The 20,736-nt window shown below is 32.3% G+C and overlaps 1 protein-coding gene across 2 annotated transcripts; it reads left to right on the forward strand.

Annotated features, from left to right (window-relative positions):
* The first annotated feature begins 4,398 nt into the window (after nucleotides 1-4,398).
* LOC114759917 (BAG family molecular chaperone regulator 3-like) lies at nucleotides 4,399-15,265 on the forward strand. Of its 2 annotated transcripts, XM_028949151.1 has the most exons (5): nucleotides 4,399-4,406; nucleotides 12,735-13,622; nucleotides 13,721-13,977; nucleotides 14,093-14,239; nucleotides 14,517-14,942. In XM_028949151.1, the coding sequence occupies exons 2-5, from the start codon at nucleotides 13,367-13,369 to the stop codon at nucleotides 14,940-14,942; spliced, it is 1,086 nt and encodes a 361-aa protein (XP_028804984.1). In that variant the 5' UTR covers nucleotides 4,399-4,406; nucleotides 12,735-13,366. The 2 variants fall into 2 exon arrangements, with proteins under 2 accessions (XP_028804984.1, XP_028804991.1); XM_028949158.1 differs by lacking the exon at nucleotides 4,399-4,406 and having other exon boundaries at nucleotides 12,682-13,622; nucleotides 14,517-15,265.
* Nucleotides 15,266-20,736: the final 5,471 nt, after the last annotated feature.

Below are 20,736 nucleotides of genomic sequence, written 5' to 3' on the forward strand. Positions count from 1 at the left end.
TTTGTTATCCCGGCTGGAGGTCCAATAAATTTAAAGGAATGATTTGGTTGCATGCAACAGTTCTGTTTGGATTTCGTCCCACAGTCTAATTAGCAGTTTTAGAAATGTTTACATGTTTTTTTTCCTATTATGATAGCTTGTATAATAGTTTTCCTTTTCTACCACAATAGTAGTTTTATGATAAGTTTATAACGTTTTAGTGAGGGAGTTTTACACCATACTATTCAATGTGTTTTGTACTTGGTGATTATTTTATGTGATTAACACCATCAATACAAACAAAACCTCCACACCTAAGAGGAAGCACATGTTAATTCAGGGCTCCTTAAACAGTATACCATCACCTGAACAAATTAATTGTTTTGTACTTTTGTATTTGCCAAGTCAATGTTTCAACATAACATTATTGTTTTATGGGTAATAATAACAATACTAATCATTTGCTTGAAATAACATTACATCTCAACTATTTTGAATAGAAACATTTTTTGCCAACAAATTGAAACATTTTTCTCCATATCGAAACATCGTTATGAACGTATCACATATAAAATATATTGCAAGTTACTAATGATTCACAGATTCTGTAAAATTAATATCACTTAATTGAATTTCGTTATATATTTCAAGAGAAAATTTGAGAGTGAAAATTATATTCGTGTATAAGATAATTTTTCATACTTGATTTTTCGTATTATCTCTAATTTTGTTATCAAACAATATTTAGATGATCAGATGTAGAAATAAAAAGGTGAAAGATGCATCAACGGGGATTGATCCAAGTGGTAAGCGGCTTGGTACTGCTTAAGCGAGGTCTCAAGTTCGAACCTCAACGTATGCAGAAATCCCTGTTGGGAGACTCACCCACCACAGCCAGGTGCTCGTCGCGGGTCGGATCCAGATGTAGTCGGAGCAAAGCTCCGGTGAATTGAGTGTCATTCCCCTTGTAGAATAATGAAAAAAGGGTTGTTCGTTAATATCTGGGCTCAAACAACATTCCCAGCCCAAAAAAATCGGCCCCTCAAGAGATCTTGGAGCTGGGGTTCAATATCTATTCGGCCCTCTTCCCGTTTTAGGTTTCTAGGACTTCGGATTTTTTTTTTAAAAAACAGATTAATCTATTTTTCTTTTGGACTGTAAACATATGAAAAATTATCTATGTTTTTTTTTTTTGCCAACGAAAAATTATCTATGTTAAATTCTTAACTTTCTTCGAGTTTACCGAAATTACACGCGATACTTCTTTTGCTTCGAAAATTATCATAGTTGACGCCTTTTCTGGCAAAAACCAAGTTTGATACCTTTAACAAATTGATTTATGTTGCAGAAGTTTCCCTCCAATTTTGCTGGTTAAATAAATAACTTTCCTTTTTTTTAAAAACCATTTTGGTTAATATGAAACTTTGGCTTTTGTTTTAAATATGATAATAAACAAAAGACATGCTTCTTTTTTTTTTGAGCAACACTTGTGAATCCAGTTTTGCTAGCTAATTTTGGTTTTTAGTTGGCTGGTTGAGCTCTAATAAAAAAAAAAAAACATCTCAACATGGTACTTTTCCTCTTACAAAATTTTTATTCGAGATCTTATTTAAAAAATACATATTATGTACCCTATAAAGTAAATTGAACAATTAGTCAAGGCGAGTTTTTAATTAAAAGGAATATCCAAGAATCACATGGGACCAGTTCATGTGAAAAAATCGAAAAATAGAGTAAAGCATGGTGGTTAAGAGTTTGAACATTTTCGATATAACAATACACACACAATATTTATTCAAATATCAGATAATGTTCTTTTGGGGGGGGGGGAAAGGTTCTCTTCCCTTTTAAACTAAGGTCGTTAATTGATAATAACTAAATAAACATCATCGAATTTATGGTTAAAAAAAAATGGAAATAGTCCAGTAATTGGGTTTAGTTTATTGGAGTGCCAGGGAACCCAGCTTCTGAATGAAAATGGGCCAATTTGAGCCCAGATTTTTAAATTTTCGTTCTTGAATTTTTTTTATCACGCATAAATATTATTTTATTAGAGACAATCCTATTTGAAATATTATTAGGTACTAAATATAGGTATTTATTTTAAGGGAATTCAAATATTGATTTGTTACTTTGTAAAGAACTAGCTCTTTTCATTAGACTCAATCCTTATTAGTTTTTGAGATATTTATAAAGTGGAGAAAAATAACTCTCTTATATATAGACTATTTGTATCATTGACTCGTAATATTTTCTTGAACATAATTGCCTTTAATAAAATAGTTCATGTATCTACGAAGAAAAGTACAGTGAGAAGGATGTAGGCGAAAACATTATGAGTAATTGAGTGGAGAGTGTACATGTGGGAAGTGGCCCATGTGAGCATGACCAAGTGACCAATTAACGAAGTTGCCAGCCGTGTGTCCTGTTTGCTGCTCCCAAAAAACCACGTCGCTTATCAACATCAATAATATTAATTTAAAAACCAAGCTACATTGAACCTTATTAAACCTTTGAAAAATATATTTATTGACTAGTAAATAGCTTGGCTTTTATAAATTCAAATTTTATAATAATGTTGATTGATAAGTTGTGATGAGGGCCTCAATTATATTTTGAGGTTATATTATTTCTTTTAATTTTAAAGCCAAAAAGCACCCCCTAAAACTCTATTAGATAAAAACAATAAAAAATTGCATTATTCTCTCTTTTCAAGAAAAAAATTATACAATTAGAAAGAATGGGTAAAGTTCAGCCCTGTGAATGATATGTTAAGGAATGACTTGAATACAGAAATAATAAGCAATAATAGCATTAATAGTATTAATTAATTGAAGGATGATCCCGCAAGATATAATAAAAATTCACTCTGCGTCATAAAAAATACTTATAATTTACTCTACATATTCACTTATCTCTCGGAATCTCTTAATAATTTTCTACTTTATCTTTACACAGTTTACATAGAAAAATTGAGTGACGAAATTGTTAAAGGACGACAAAATGCTTTGGAATGTTAAACTCCCTCACATCACATGCGAGAATGTCATCTACTTGGGGACAGGGATCAGATGCAAAAGGAGGGAACTCTCACATGCTTCCAAGCCAAGTCACCGATTGATTATTCCTTCTTCTCCAATTATACATGACCTAGCTCGGAGGACTTGTTTGGAATGTCGATTAGGGTCTTCAAAAGTAATTTTTAATCTGGAGAGCAGGTGAAGTTATTAGACAATACATTAGAAATTATACGGAGAGGTGGGAAGAACAAGGAGATAAATATCAACAAGTGGAAATTAGAAGAATTAAATGGATACCTCCAAAAAAGGATTGGTGCAAGCTAAATAATGATGGAAGCATTAACCATAAAAGGGAAGCAGGATGCGGAGGAGTCATAAGGGGAGATTGTGGAGAGTAGCTCTGTGGTTTTGTAGTGAAATTGGAGAAATGTGACATAAGACAGGCTGAAGCTTGGGAGATTATTGAAGGGCTACTGTTATGCAGACAATTGGGTTCTGAGAAAATTGAAGTAGAGTGCGATGCAGATCAGATAATCCAGGAAATCAAGTAGGAGGCGAGAATTAAGGGAAACTACCTAATCTCAAAGAAGCTGATTCTCAAGATTCAATGGCAAATCGAATTTAAGCACGTCTCCAGGGAAGGGAATCAGGTCATGGATAAACTCGCCACTCTAAGCAGTGAAATGAGTAGGAGAAGACTTACTTGGGACGCGCCACCGGATTGGATAGAAGACCTTGTCAAACTAGATGCTTCTGGATTTGAAACTCCTAGAAGAATAGTTGTCATGTAACGGTTTGGGCTTGGCCCCTTTCTTTCACCAAAAAAAAAATTTTTAATCATAATTTATAGAATAAGAAAAAATGTATAGGGAAAGTTTTATCTCGATTTACATAAAAATATTTATATTTAACAGTTCCAAATAAGTACAGATCTATTTGCAGAATCACAAACCTATTGTATCCCAAAGACAACCATACATACCCTGCTACAAAAAAGATATTTAACGGCGGTTAAAATGAGTTTTTCACAATGGTTTTAAAAGCGACGTCTATGCTATCAATGTAAAATATAGAGGATTTCATGATAGTTATATAAATAACCTTCATGAAAAGTTTTTCTTTTTTATAGTTTACTTTCATCCTATTGATTAAGATGGAATGGAAGAATAAAGCCCCAAAGGAAGGGGTTTGAGAATCAATTAACTAATAACCTCTTACTAATTAAAAGCATTATGATGAAGCAAATATAGATTCTTTTCCACCGTAATAGTGCCATTTTGCTTCGCCTTTTACCACTAGATTCAAGTTATTAAGATTTAATAAAAGTAAAATGAAAAACTCAGATTTTGTTTCAGGCTGTCAAACCATAAAAACTATGAAACCTATAAAAAGAATGGAGGAGAAAGGGTGAAAAACTCACAAATAAAAATAAAGAGGATGAGACAATAGCAACAGCGATAGCGACGGCAACGGCAACAATGATAGCGACAGTGATAGAAGAACATGGCAGAGATGATAGAAGCAAAGGATAAAGGCCAGCAAATGTAGGAGGAGGGGGGAAATCGAGTAAAGACGTAATGAGGGACTATGAGTTCAAACTTTGAAAAATAAAAACTATCACATAATAGATAGAGTTTTAAAATTTTGATAGACTTTTTAAGGCGGTTATTTAAAAAACCATAGTTAAAAGTACTTTTTACAGCGGTTTTTTTTAATAACCGCAGTGAGAAGTAAAATTTACTTCCTTATAATTACAAAAATTCCTAAGTCATATTTTTCACAGTGTTTTTTCTAATGACTGCCGTAAACTAGCATTGTGAAAACTCTTTTTTGTAGTAGTGATATATTTATGAACCTCCATTGAGGTTAAATTACTGAATCTGATTGTAGTTCATGATTTTTATTCTAGCTATGCATCAAGGTGCCAGCAACTTCCTCTCAAAGTCTCGTGAGATAATTCATACAATATTTTTCATCAAGTATCAATTAATTCTCTAACTTTGGATTAAATCCAAACAATCATATGAGTAATTAAACTCTACACGCTCTAGTCAAATATACATAGGGGGTTTTTGGAAGTTATGTTTGGTTCAAAGATATATGTTGTTTTGTAATGTTAACTAATTTTCTCAACCCTATCCTTACCTTACCCTTATCTTAAAAGTTAAATTATCTTCACACCAAGAATATACATCGAATAGGTGAGACTGATTTTCCCATCCCATCAAATCCACCCATCATGTGATTGCATTGAGATTAAACAGAGTAAAAGAAGTTTCACATTAATTGGCCAAAGTTAAACTAAAACAATATACTCATCCAGTATTTAATACAAGACATATTTAACTAAATTGATTAGATTAAGAAAGTTAGGTAAGTTAGTTGACTATAAGAAATATTACATATTTTTCCTAAAATACCATAATAATCTTCCTTAATATCCTCTCTTCTTTTCCAACTTGATTATAGTTAAGGGAGTATCAATAAGAATAATTTAAAAAAAATTGATAAATATAAAAAATAAGTCTTATATTTAAAATCAAAGTTAACTCAACGATTCGGTCATACATTAAGGATTAGAAGAATATGTTACAAGTGAAAAGAAACTGATAAACATAGCCCAGACTTTTGGTTATATATATTAATATGATATAATGTTATTTATATATTTTCTATGGTCTTAAGTATAGGATAAAGTTAATCAATTTCACAACTCCTAAAGAGCTTGCTCTTCACTAAAATTAAAAACCACGATAAAATGATGTGTTCAGGAATTAAAAGCATACCAGCAACTCGTTACAATTAAGACCTAGTATCTTTTACGGAGACCAAGAGTCCTAACGGCATAAGCATAATACTAGTATTTCTTATAATAATACTCCAACGATATTCACTACTTTTATGGTTGTGGAGTGTGCGAATTACATAAAAAATTCCACACGGATGAGCTAAGTACCATAAAAACAATGAAACTTATAAATCCACGGGAGATTTGTTAGGACGTACACGTTAGAAGATGAAGAAAAAAGGGTGAGAAAAAAACGTAAAGATTGGCGCATCTCACAGCTTATTTAATTTGTTTTGTTGTGTGTACAGTTTGTAAGATGTCAAAATCTGTGCGAAAATTTGTCAATTTTATAGCAAATTAGAAGTAAGTATCAAATCCGGTGAAATATTTGACCTTTTTTCTTGTAATATTGCAAACTGTTGACCCTTCCCTTTCTACCAGTCACACGTCGTTGCTCCATCCTTTTCATACAAACCCTAATAATCAAATTCCAAGCTTTCATGTATACATTTCCCACATTGGACGTCAAATACGTTATTAGTTCAGATGGGGTTTCTTTGTGTGACGCAAACGAAGCCAAATTGTCAAAGACATATACAGATTTTGTACCACACGACCTTTTCCTTTTTCTCTGTACAAAATGATGATTCTTTTCCCTTCTTTTCGCTTTTGTGCCTCTACCGACAGTTTCCATTCTCTATCTATATATTATATTGCAAATAATGTGCCTAAATTGGCTTCTTTCTGGATCGTTCTGTATGATTTGGGTTTAATTTTCCCTTTTTGTTTGTTTATATATATAATCTTTTCTTTGTGGAAAGGTTGTTGGATTCTAGCTCTCGAACTAATTAGTGATGCTTGCAAGTACAAGGACATTTCACCGTCTCTTTACCCTTTAAATCATTTTATTTTATTATATGTTTAATCAACAGATATATATATATATATATGCATTATTAGAGAAAGTGCGTGCATTGCATGTTTAATTATGATATAATTCATATTATGTGTATATAGCATCAAATAATCATAATTATTAGAGATAAGGCTCACGATTAACCGACACCATGTAGATGGATGTGATTTTTCCAAGTCAATGATTGTTGTCCATACGTGCTTTTGAAACTTGGATTTTGTGCTGCTTTTTTTTTTTTTGGTTGCGTTATCGCCCAAAAATCAAAATCATCCCGCTTTTCTTTTTTCTTCATTTTTGCTCTCTGTGACACAAGTGCAAGGAGTGCTGTTTGCCATTCTTCCGCTTGTGCCCCTTCTTCATGCATGCAGTGTTAATGCCTCTAATTCTTATTTCTTAATAGTTAGATAACTAATTTTAAAAAATAAAAAAAAAAAAAAATAATTAAATTAGTTATTTGTAATAAATATGTGTTAACAGTAAAACTATTCTGAGATGAAAATCCCTTATAATTAATATGGATATTTTGAAAAAAAATCATAAATTTAAAAAACAGAATAGATTAAGATATTATATTTGAAACTAAATTTAACTCTCTGGCCAGCTCTTATACTTAAAACAGAATGTAGTGTTGTTTTAACTTTGTGATCTGAGTTTGTTAAATTTGTTTCCGTCGCGGTGCTCTTTCTGTCTTCATTTCTATTTGTTGCGTGTAGGTTGTATGTGTATATGGTAGTAATGATTTTGTTGGTGCTAGTTTTATTCAGTTCAAATCAAGGTTAGAATTTTAAGAAACATCCATATTTAATGTTTAACAGTACCTCTCAAACCAGTTGTGCTCACAAAAATAAAAAATAAAAATCGCATTGAAGAGGAAAATCAATCGCTTTCCTGCCATTCCCAAACTCTGGACCATTTAGAAAATTTAGTTGAAATTTTAATAATTTTAAATCTAACCATTTTGATATTTTTCAGACTTGGAATTTGTTGCGTTTTTTATTTTTGCTAAAAAAAATTATCCAATCTTTTATTTTCTTTCTCAGTAATAAAAAAGAGTTTGTATTGAATAGAGGAAAATGGATCTGTCTGCGACCCTCTTCCCGAACTTGCAAGAACATGTAATAATTAAAAATGGGTTAAATTACTTGATAAACACAAAACATGAAAAATAAAAATAAAAGGACACCGGCCGGCCAACGGGAACCATCCAACATGCTTGCACAGTTGCACTGACCATTGCAGTTTGCTCTTTATTCCTCTGTCATATGTCTCTGATTTTTCCTTTGACCACGCTTTGGATTCAGATTCCTCATTCCCATCTTTTTAATTTAATCTTCCGCTTTCTTTTGTAAAAATTAATTAAAAAAATTCATGTGAGCTTCAGGTTTACATATGCACGATCTTAACCTCTGTAAATGTATTCAGTTAATGTGCTTTATTCTTGAATTTTAAGATTCAAAAGAAGACCTTTAAAGCTATTTAACTTGCTCAAGTGATAAATATCTCCTCAAATCTTACTTAAATAGAGAATTGTGTGTTCAATCCTTCGTTTTATATAAGAGATGACAAAAATAAAAAATAAAAAAGGACAGATAGTCATTCTTAGGTAAGTATTGAAAGGTAATTTTTGTTTTTTATAAATTCAGTTTATTATCATAATATTAAGAGCTTATTTGAAATGACAGTGAAGTCTTTCAAAAGTAATTCATAAAATACAAAGTATGTAAAATAAATTTGGTCTTAAATTATGTGAATAAGTGATTTTAAAATTTTCAATAATGATCCCAAACAAACACTAAATCGCTTTAGAAACTTTTCGACAAATTATATTAATTAAAAATATGATATGAATATTAATATGAATCACAATGTGTACCTCGTCACGTGCATCATAATTTGACGAGAGCCCAGTTGGTCGGTTGTTTGTCTCCAGTTGAAGATGAGTGGCCAATGTTAATAATTTGTTTTCCGGCGAATTAAGCCATCCATTGAAATCCCCGGAGCTAGTACTCAACGGCTTAATCACAGAACTACTGTTAAAGGAACAATTACAAGTACAACTACCGCCGTAGGTTGCACCGTCTTCATCGTACCACGTATGCACGGGATCCGACCCTTCCCCGTTACCCACGTGGAGGGGGGTGGGATGACCCGGGGGAGTGTCACGTGCGGTCAGCGTGCGAAAGTGTCGGTGAAGCGGAACGCTGTATAAATTGGTTGAAAAGTCATGAGCCCGCTTCTTTATCCATTATGCATCTATGCAAAATTGCAAATTTTTACTATGCTCCATTCATAAATTATTTTGATGATTAATTATTCATCAATTATAGGATTAATATCATTTTTATCTACCTAAAGATTTTTGATACGCAGAATATTATTTTGGGTTTCTAAAATATTTTCAAGTTTTAGAAAACAAAATCAAAATAAGATGAATTTCAGAGACTAAGGGTGTGTTTAGATGAAACCAAACCGTGATTTGGAAAAGTGATTCTGGAAAATAGATTCTAGGGAAAATAGATTCTGTGAAGAATAGATTTTGTAAAAAAGTGATTCTGAGAAGTGAGAGTGTTTAGATAGTTGTTATCAGAAGCACTTTTTATATATACAAATTACTAAAAAAAGACATAAGTTAATATGATAATTACAGAAAAAATAGATTTTATGATATATTTTAATTTGAAGGAATAAAATTGTTAATAATATATTTTTTACCAACATAATTAATAATACATAAGATAATATAATTAATAAATAATTAATGTGTATATATATTTATAAAATATAAGATTAAATATATTTATAAAAAAATATGTTTATAAAAAAATAACAAGATATATATCATATAGGCCCTCACACTCTCCCTTTTTTCTCCAAAAGCAAAAAATTTTGCTTTTTCCAAAACCATGGTTTTGGAGTCAAAACCATGGTTTTGGTTTTTGGAGGGGCTGTTTGGGTAGATTATTCTCCAAACCATGGTTTGGGGTGTCACCCAAACACACCCTAAAAATGAGATTTACCCTAAATTCTAAATTAAACATATTTTCATTAAAAATTCAAGTGAAATAGATATGCAGTTTAATTAAATGACATTTCTTATTATTATGTTTTCCTAGAGATATTCATTTGGAAAAGTTTCACTGTCCCCGTTTCTTATTTTGTTAAAAAAAATTATTATTATGTTTTCCTAGAGATATTAAAGTGAACAAAAATTCAAGGATTTATTGTTGGTGGTTTACACTTATACGTAATTAGCTCTAAGAAAAATGTTATAAATAGAACCAATAGCTAGCATGTGATGTCATCTGTGATGACATTCTAACTGAATTGAAAAAGACCAAAATATGATAACTCTATTTGACCTTAATTCAATATTTTTTGATTCCCAGCTCACATCACATTTATTCTTAATTATTGGGTTTTTCCTGGACTATTAATTGAAGGTTTAGTGAACAAGTTAACAAATGATTATTAAGACTAGAATATAGTAATGAAAATATCACGTGGAGTATAAATAAATTTAGCAATTTCTTCTTAGTGAGAAGGCCTTTCTTTCACAAAGTTAAATTATATATTTTCAACTTGTGATTTTCTACTGGCTTGCACTTTTTTAACCGAGTATTTAGTCAACAGATCGCGATGAGTAGTTCTAAAAAAAAACAATAAACGATTTCATCCTAGTGATCCAACCCTGCCTTTACAAAATAAATTTTATATTTTAAACTTGTGACTTTTGTTAGCTGAAAAATCTATTAATTAATTTAATCATAAAATTAAATTGAAATGTAATATAACTATATTACGTGCTTAATTACTAAAGTGCAACTGGGTTGATCAACATCTCAGGATAATTTTTTAAAATATTAATATTTTTTATTTTTTGAATCTTAGATATCCCCTCACACCTCACCAAGATCTTACGACATGATGTTGCCAGTGTTACAGTGGTCAGTGGCCCAAAGTACTGCCATTTTTTGTCCTATACAAAAGGCACCTGCTTTTAGATAATTAATTTACACACGTTAATAAAATTATTTAAATTAATTATTGACATTAAATTAAATTTGTATTAATTTATGTAAAACATCTCTTTTAATAAAAACTAAAACTTCTTTCACTTACACAATCAACAGGAATAATCTAATAAATAATTTATAAATCTAGAAACAAAATAAATTGATATCTTATAAATCTAAATAAATAGTGTAGTTAGTTTTTATATTTAGGATAGTTAGTTTTTATACTTAGGATTGGAGCAAATATTATTTTTATGCCATTAAATCAATATTTCCTGTTACTGAAATAGTTGTGAGCGGTTTTTTTTTTTTCAAAACCCAGATATGATATGACTTTCAATAAAAATTGACGACAGGTCATAGGTGAAACTTCCACTCATTATTATTTATTCTGGTGAAATTAAAAAAAAAAAAAAGCCTGATTAGAGCGTCAAAACTCAAAAGGAGACTTGCACGTGTATATGAACCTATAAAATATTAAAAAGAAGCGGTGTTTTCCCAACAAGGTTGCACTCTTTGCCGTCGGTAAAAAGGTCAAATTAAAACAACCCCCCCCCCAACATAGTAATGTTCAGAGAATAATTAGATTCAAAGATTAAAAACTTAGCTCATAAGTAACACAAAATAAAATAAAATTTTATAATAAAAATAATACTCCTATAGATATATAATTTTATTTTTTATTTATTATTGTGTTAATTTTATTTATATGAGGTATAATATATACTAAATAGGGATAAAATTAGAAAGCTGTTGAATTTTAAATGAGAGTTAATAAATTTCAAAAAATTTTTTGATTTGTTTAAAACATGTTGAAAGTCATTTGTAAATAGGATTAAAAGAATATTAACGAAATTCATCTAAATATAATGTTTTTTTTTAAATTAGTTCAGCCTAGCTCGTGTGGAGTTTTGGCAGGGAGGAGAGCGCACGTGTGACCAGTGCAGGGATGCAAAAGAAAAGGCTTTTGGGCATCTCAAATTTCACTGTTCAATAGTCAGTCTCCTCTCTCCTGCCCTTCTCAAAAGTAATTGCCAGGGCACCCGCCACGTGGCCGATATCAGCCTCAACAATGATTAGTCTACGGCACAATTCCCATAATACCCCTAGATCGGCACGTGCCGGCCCTTAAATGTGCCGCTTCGTGTCTTTAACGGAAATTGCAAAGCACCAAAGCATCTGGGGTTGTTTAGGTGAAACCAGCCTCACCCTCTAACAATGATTTGGCGGCTTCCTTTGTCTCCTCTTACCAACTTTAATTAGCACACAAATATGTGCCCTTTTTTTCCTAAATATTTTTTTTTGGTATTATTGACTTTTTATGCTTTTAATTATTCAAGCATCATAACTATAGGTATCCGGCAAAACAAAAAATATCCGAACTATAAATATTAACATTCCAAGAGGATGAATTAAAAAAATTAAGATGCTGTTGTCAAGTATAGAGTTCAATTTTGATTGAATCAATGATACATAATATAACATAGAGTATTTTTGTATGGAAAAAAAATAACAATTTTGTATAAATTTTTATTAAAAAAAAGAAAATAATATGAGCATGTAAATGCATTCATTCAGGCAGGAAAAAACAACATTAAATGCATCAGTATAATACGCTTTAACAATTATTTATAGGAAGAAACAGGAGCCTGTTATATCACATTAATTGAAGCTTTTTTTTTCTTTACTTGTTTTTTCAGTTGTAAATCATATAAAATTTTAAGTTCGGCTCACACAATTTATAATCATGTACATCGAGCACAATAATCAAAATATTATTAGGTTTGTAATTATTTTAAAAACGATAATGTAGTAATCAATAATTCAATAATATGTGTGTCTCGATATATGCCTCTGTGTGTGTGTGTATATATCTGTATATATATGACGGTCACAACTCACCAGTTGGCGCCCAAGTTAGCTGGCCACTCGTTTTTATATATTCATTTCTTAACCCTTAATTCTTTAATTTTCTTCTCCTCTCTCTTCTTCTCCAACCTCACCAGAACAGGCCACAGAGAATAATTGCTCTGATAATTGAAAGAAATTGTTCTTCTCTTTACATTTTGACTTTGTTTTGATTCGCTCTCTGCCTCCTTACAATAATCGGCCTTCCGGTTCCTTTTTCTTCATCTTCTTCTCAAGTTTGTACATTCACCTTCCTCCTGCTGGAAGTTAAGATCTATGCTTTGACCTCTCTCAGGTTCAGCTTCTCTCCCTCCTTTGTTCTTTTGTCCTCTCTCTTGTCTGGAAATCTCTCCGGCTCCAGTCGCCGGCTAGGATCTTTTCGCGTTGCCTTACAGAGTAAGGTTTTCAGGTTAATGGCTTCGAGGTTTTCTTCCACATTGAAGTTCTTCAATCTACATCTCTCTTAGTCTCTGAATACTTCAAATCTTATTTGTAATTTTCCGCTTCCTCTTCCTCTCTCTCTCTACGCGTGTCTCGGGGATTGGACTCGTGTAATGCTGAGGTCAGAGATTTCCCAAACAGGGTCTAACAGCCTTTCTGGTCAATTGGGTCTCTTCAATTTCTGGCGCCACAGATCGTAGAGAATCAAATTCCTCAGAGATCTGTAGCTCTCTCTGGTTTCGGATTTACACACTTTATATATTACTGTGCCGAGGCAGAAAAGTAGGGAGGGGCATTGAAGATGTTGAGGATGAGGAACAACAACAACAACAAGACCAATGGGCTTTCACCCATGAACGGAAGCTCGGCCGGCGCGGGCGCGGGCGCGGGCGCCGAGTCAAGGACTCACGAGTGGGAGATGAGACCGGGAGGAATGCTGGTCCAGAAGCGAACCATCGACTCGGATCGCAACTCGGCTCTGGTGCCGACAATTAGAGTTAGGGTTAAATATGGGTCAATCTACCACGAAGTCAATATTAGTTCTCAAGCTACATTTGGTAACAACTCTACCTCTCTGGTTCAAAAATTTCCTTTCTGTTTCACTCTTCTCTTCTCTCTCACACACATATACTTTTTTTTGTTTGTGGGTTTGCAGGGGAACTGAAGAAGATGCTGTCAGGGCCAACAGGGTTACACCACGAAGACCAGAAGCTATTTTTTAAAGACAAGGAGAGAGATTCAAAGGCGTTTCTTGACATCACAGGAGTCAAAGATAAATCAAAGCTAGTTCTTGTGGAGGACCCCATTAGTCAGGAGAAGAGGTTCCTAGAAATGAGGAAGAACGCAAAGATGGAGAAAGCTGCAAAATCTATCTCTCAAATCAGCTTGGAAGTAGATAGGCTCGCAGGACGGGTAAATGCTTCTTATCTAACGCGTGCTTGATGATCTTTTGTTGTGGGATTGAAAATTTGTAATGAAATGCTTGAGTAGTTTGAAACTGATGAATTTGTGATTGAAATTTGGATAGGTGTCTGCTTTTGATTCCATAATTAGTAAAGGTGGCAAAGTCGCAGAATCAGATGTGCTTGGTCTTATTGAACTTTTAATGAACCAATTGCTCAAGTTGGACGGCATCATTGCTGATGGAGATGTCAAATTGCAGAGAAAAATGCAGGTAAATTCTGGTGTGCTCTGAATAAGGGAAATGTAACTTCTGCTCTCTAAATTCTAAAGTCACTTCCGCAGGGAAAAATTTTGACTCGCTTCTGATTGTTCCTTGAATCACATCCATTGACCTTGTTTTGCGCTGTTTTTGACTAAAGCAAAGATTTGAATTTTGTATTTTTAAAGGTTGATGACCAAACCAAAACAAATCATCTTGAATTCATGTAATTAATGTCATGTATGCGTTCTGAGTTCTGATGGCATCTTGGTGTTGAATCATTCTGAAGGTGAAAAGAGTTCAGAAGTATGTTGAAACTCTGGACATGCTGAAGATCAAGAACTCTATGCCTGGTAACAATGGAGGCGATGCGCCAATGCAGCAGCCTCAACAAAAGAGACATTCAAACGGCCAAAGCCGACTAGCCCCAATTCAAGAACAGCCTTTAGAGATGCAATCAAATGGGCGTATCGATCTATTAACCCCAACTGAAGAGCCACAATATCTTCAACCAAGGAACTCAAATGGGCATTCTCCATTGATTCAGCAACAAGAAGCATCATCGGTGGATTCTTCTTCAACCTCTGGAGTTGTAGTGACCACCAAGTGGGAGACATTCGAGCCCGCTCCACCATTGATCCCGGCAACATCATCCGCCTCCTCTGCGAACAATAATTCGGTTCATCCCAGGTTTAACTGGGAATTCTTCGACTAAATATATCAGTCAAGCATACCACGTGTTTTGTAATTGTGTGGATGTGATTTGGGTTTGCGTTCCTTCCACTCGGAGTGTTATATGGTTCTTCTACATTCTTTTCTGTATTTAGAATTGTTTAGCAACCCTACTAATCTGCCCATTAGTTCGTCGGAAATAAATGGTGTTGCTAAGAATTTTTCTTTTTTCCTTTTTTAATCTGTAATTTTTGGTACTATGGTCAGGTGTCCTTGGATTTTGTCCAAGACTATATTATTCCTTCCTGAGCAATCATAAACGATTGCTATGGTATTCATAATCATAAATCTGTTCCTTTTCTGTGATATTGGTGCGTCGTCCCTGAGTTTAATTTCCTTTTGAAAGGCTCTACTATTTTAGGGAATATATTATGAATACTAATTTGTGGCTTCATTATTGGCAATGTTACAAGAGCTAACCGTTGCAAGTCAATGTTTTTCTTTGATACAACCTTGGCAATTGAACCCTCTGTCTTTTTTTTCCCCCAAAAAAAGAAGAAGAAAGATTTAAATCCCAAATAATCGGCGGCTCGAAATCTCTATTGAACATACTCTATCTGAAAAATTAACAATGAAATCCACTACTTAACGTTATAAAATATTTTTCAGTCAATTCCTGCGCAAGTTCAGAAGGTGATTCATTGGTGGCAATTTGTATTTATGATATCACACACACACACACACAGATATAAGAAGAGATATAAATTAAAAAAAAATGATATAGGAAATCGAATATTTTATTCCTAAACTGAACTAGCCAATTCAATCACACTGTTAAAGGAATGCAAAGTAATAGAAGGATAAGAGGAAATGAGGAATGTAGAAAAGGTGAGGGTGAGGGTTAGTTGGAAGAGAAGGGGAGTTCATGATACATTGCTTGTTGTGGGGACTACAAAGTGACAAAAAGAGGAGGGCATCCTATAAAGGCGCATGGAAGCAATCAATTAAGATGGATGCATCCAATCACAGCAAGACATGGCTCCAAACACCCTTCACAAGCTGAATTAGGATTCAGCTTCTTCACTCTTGCTTGCCTCCGCCATTTACCAAATTCGGACATCTCAGCCCAAATCTCCATATTTGGAAACCTCACCTTGTTTTGGCCATCAAGCAAAGCTTCCCAACACTATCATATCTCCCCGCGCCCCCCCCCCCCTTTTTCCTGGAGTGAACCTCACTCCCCCTCTCACTTCATTCAACCTTCCCTTATTAGCCTTCGCTTCTTCTTCTTTCGTATATTTTATTTATATAATGGCCATTCTGGTTTGGTTGCCTTGTGATGGAATTTGAAGTAGTAGTCCCAAGCACAGTGGATCAATTCTGTGCTCGTGTTTCACCTTAGTTGGTAGATACTTGTGAAAAACCTCATCATTCTCGTATTGTTACTTTCCCCTCTTCCTCAATGTGCCTGATCAAGGATTTGTCAGGGGTTATTACTCTACCAACAATATGCCTTTTATTTATTTATGTGTAAGACCAATATTCACATGGCCTCTGGAAAGAAGTCGAATAGCAATATTCAAGACATGACATTCCCCACATTAAGCATATCAGTGTTCCATTATCACAGCAACAAGTGCAACTCAACTCCCTCGATTAATTGATGTTTACAAAAAAAAAATTCTATATTTTATCAATTACTTCCGAATAATTGTTAGTGGAGTTGTTTAGTTAACAACTGCATCATAATAATTGCAACTTGAGGGTAGGAAATGACAACTATCACTAAAAAATTTACTTATCCTCTATTCTTAATATAAAACCTAATTAACTAATATGAGTAGATTAAAGATGTTAGTTAAATTAGTTAATATGATATGTTTTTTTAAAAATATTCTAAACATGTTCCTTAATTCTCTTCCGTTCTTCTCTTACTTGATTATTGTTGGAGAATATTAATAGGGTTAATTTTAGAAAAAAATTGATAAACATGTAAAATAAATATTACACGCAGTACCAATATTAACTCTTCAATTATATCCTACGTTAATAACCGGAGAGTATTTACTTGTGAACACAGATGAAATTATCTGTTGATAACTTTTTTTAATAAAAAATTAATTACTTCTTCATAGTTAATTGATAAATAATTCTAATACAACAATTGTCAGTGCTAAAAAACTCCATGAAGAACTATTCAACACGGATTGACAATCTTAAGGCTCGTTTAGAACAGCTTATAAGTAATTTATAAACTGATTTTCAATAAAGTTTACGGAATACGAAATAAATATGTAAGAGAAGTTTTGTGTCGATTTATATGAAACGTACTTAAAAAAGATTTTCACCGTTTTAGCAAACGAGGCTTTAATATATCAAATTAACAACTACGTTGTTTTAAATCGACAACTCTACTGACAAGAATTGATAATTTCACTTAATAATGTCCTCAGGTATTGTTCCCTTAATTTACAGATCTCCAACTCCAAATGTCATTTTCTGTACTTTCATTGAAAGGACGGTACGTGGCTTTAACAAAGGGCGTGCAAAGGAGCAGCAAGAAACATAAAGAAGGCATCAGAGATATGTTGGCTCGTAATCAATATATCCACCAACACAATATCCCTATTTCTTCCCCACTCCAACCAAATACACAATATGAAATAAATTAAATTATTCAAATTAATAAAAATCCCACCTTTTACTCCTCTTTTAATTGCTTTCCAACAACGGTGTCCACAAACCTCACAAAATCGCAAATGCATAATATTTGAACGAAATTCCCAGATATGAGAAGATTAATTGAATATATAAACTAACTAATCACTAATTAGCAATGATTAAGAATTAATACATGATCAAGTTAAAACATTAATTCATTTTGTTTCCTATATATACCCGTTTTTTCAAAATTAATTTATTTAATTTATCAACTGATATACAATCTAATTTTATATATAAGTATTTAAGAAAGATAAGGTCATATTTATTATAACTAACTAATTTATTAAAAAAATTTTAATTTACCTAAAATTGATTTAGTAGTATTTATATTAATAATAGGATGAAGCATTTAAAATTTTTTGTGTGGGTACATTTAAAAAGTTAAATAGGGTGTGATGGGATGGGGTAAAATATTGAGTCGGACATCTTACTTTGTGGGTCATCATAGAAAGTTCACTGTGAAAGGCCTAGGCTACTATTAAAATTGTGGTCCTTCAGAATTGGGCTGGTCCCAATCTTGTTATAATTTGGTCCCTCTTTGAATTTGATGTCATTAGGTTCAGTTTATGTCTCTATTAGGCCCAAACAGAGATTTAGGCCCCTCCTATATAATTGTTTTTCTTGGAAAAGAAAAGCTATAGTTAATACAAAATTGGAATATTAATCAATAATACAGTCAATTCATTAGCATACAACGGGAGGACCAAATATATATTTTTGGATACAATAACAAATATATATAATTTTTTTGTATGCTTCCCGAGATCAATTATAACATGTCGTATCCTCGAATAAAAAGATAAAATTTATATAGCAGAAACCGACTTTTTCGAATATGTATATTTATAATTTGTTGACAAAAGTACAACACCATCTAAATAAGATTTTCTACGGAGATATATAAACGAGTAATGTATTGAAAAAAGAGAGAGAGAGAGTTGAAGGATGAATTATTTATTGTGTTTTAATGAGTCAAACATTGAATTATTTAAAGCCAACCGCACGTGCTTTCAATGAGACAATCACGGTGAAGTCCTTGGCGGTATAAATTAAATATTAGCAATGATCGATTCAAAATTTAGCCGTTCTTTTGCAAGAAATTATTATTAAAAATAATCAAAAAATTTGTATCAAAAAATAATCAATAAATTAATGACTTAATTCACGTCAATGTTAAAAAAGTGGATTCTTACAAAAAAAAATGTTTAAAAATTGGATTTATCATTAATTTGTGGTAAGAAATAATACCGGGCTGAATTATTTGACCGTTTTTAGGTTTGAAAATTGTAAAAATAGTATAATAATTTGCAGTTAAATTAATATTCATAGTAAGCCATATTAAAAATAAACAGAACTTTTTTAAAAAAAAAATCTTACCCCCCAAAATCTTGCATGGGATAAATTGGTAGAACTCAATAAACATAATAAGTTTTAAGTACATTCTTACTCAATCTGTGATTGAATGTTCTCGATTGATTTTTTTTAAAAAAAAAAAAATTATCTGAGTGCTTGGCAATATCCGATTTTTCACAGTTTAAATTATCTGGTTAAACGTGGACAAGTAAATATCAATTTAAAAGCTAAAAATTCTAATTAAAAAATAACAATAAGATGGTTTTCATTTTAACAATATATGAATGCTTTGCATGTAATTTGAAACAAGCCACCATTTTCATTATTATTACAGGGGATTTAAATGTTTATCTATAGCTTTTGTGACTTGTAAATAAGGTAATTTATTAATGTTGATAGTGTTTGAAAAATACACACATATTGATTTATAATTGAATACAAATGCATGCGTGTATATGGATTGGAGTGATCTTAAAAACCTCAATAATAGAAAAGGTAAGTCTAAAACTTATCCTTAAGCCTGACTTTACAGCTGGAGGTTTTTGAATATACCATATAGTTGTTTTCCCAATATATTAAAAAATTAAAGATCATTCTTACCCTTTCTCCACTTATACCTTTATCTCTTCAAGATTACAACAACAGCAATAATAATCCTTGTGTTTCTTATTATAAGAGATACCCAAAAGTTTTCTCCATTTTTATTTTTTTTTGTTGCATTTTCATTTTGCTCTCAACTAATTAATCATGCTAATATCATTGAATTTTTTATCAAGACAAATTATTCAAAGAGTAAAATGATTTTTTTTAGAAAAAAAATACATTTTTGACATATTTATTTATTGTTTCCAATTAATTTTAACCAACTGTTTTTAATCAATGTGATTCAATTAATCGTGTCTTATTAAAAAATGGAGGGGTAATAAGTTAAAAGGATGAGTGCACAAGTTCAACAGTGAAATGATGCAAGTGCATAATTTTCAATAGTGATCGACATCAATATCAATGATCCATCGCACTCCATATATAAGTCGTCGTACATCCTAATACAACTGTTGAGGAACAATTGGGTCTAGTGGATGCAATCACATGATAAAAGATTTACAAACTTAGCGGGCCGGATTCAATCCCCGGCCCCCTTTTAATATTGATGTTGAAGAAAGAAGAAACAAAAGTTAGTATATATGATAACGAAATAATAAATAGTGAGGTGAAGGAAAGGTACAAAAGCAAGATGATAATATTTTCAAAGCTGCAATTAATTGCACCCTAGCTGGTTGCAAATTGAAGGGTTGGGCATGTAAGCCGCACGAAGAGTGGTATTTAATTAATTAAATTTTTTTATGTGAGTGAGTGAGTGTGTGTGTGTGTGTGTGTGTGTGTGTGTGTGTTATGAGACAACCAGTTGACACGAAATCGTGGGGAAGATGAAGGAGTGATGGGAAGGTAGTACCCAGAAAACCCGAAGAGGAGACAAACCAAACCCTACAAAATGAAATAATCATAAGCTTCGTATTACGAGAGAGCCTCAATTGTCTCCATCACAGGAAGCCGTTTGCCCTCGTTGTTGCCACTTTCTTCTCTCATCAACAACAACAACTTGAATACTATATCTACTGCTTTTGGATATTCTCAACACATCTATACTAGCTCAGATGATAAGAATATGACGTGTGATTTTTTTTTTTTTTAATTATGATTGATGATGGCAAGATGATGACTTTTGAAAGATCTGTGGTTTGAGTATTTAAAATTTTTCT

The sequence above is a fragment of the Neltuma alba genome, unplaced genomic scaffold (genome assembly GCF_004799145.2).
Source record: "Neltuma alba isolate B1F8T4 unplaced genomic scaffold, ASM479914v2 tig00001628_pilon, whole genome shotgun sequence".
Lineage (NCBI taxonomy): Eukaryota > Viridiplantae > Streptophyta > Magnoliopsida > Fabales > Fabaceae > Neltuma > Neltuma alba.

Excerpts from the sequence above, each read along its gene's own strand:
- LOC114759917 (XM_028949151.1), top strand. The coding sequence starts at position 13,367 with ATGTTGAGGATGAGGAACAACAACAACAACAAGACCAATGGGCTTTCA. Across the intron at positions 13,978-14,092 it reads TAGATAGGCTCGCAGGACGG|GTGTCTGCTTTTGATTCCAT; the intron begins GTAAATGCTTCT and ends AAATTTGGATAG. Across the intron at positions 14,240-14,516 it reads AATTGCAGAGAAAAATGCAG|GTGAAAAGAGTTCAGAAGTA; the intron begins GTAAATTCTGGT and ends ATCATTCTGAAG.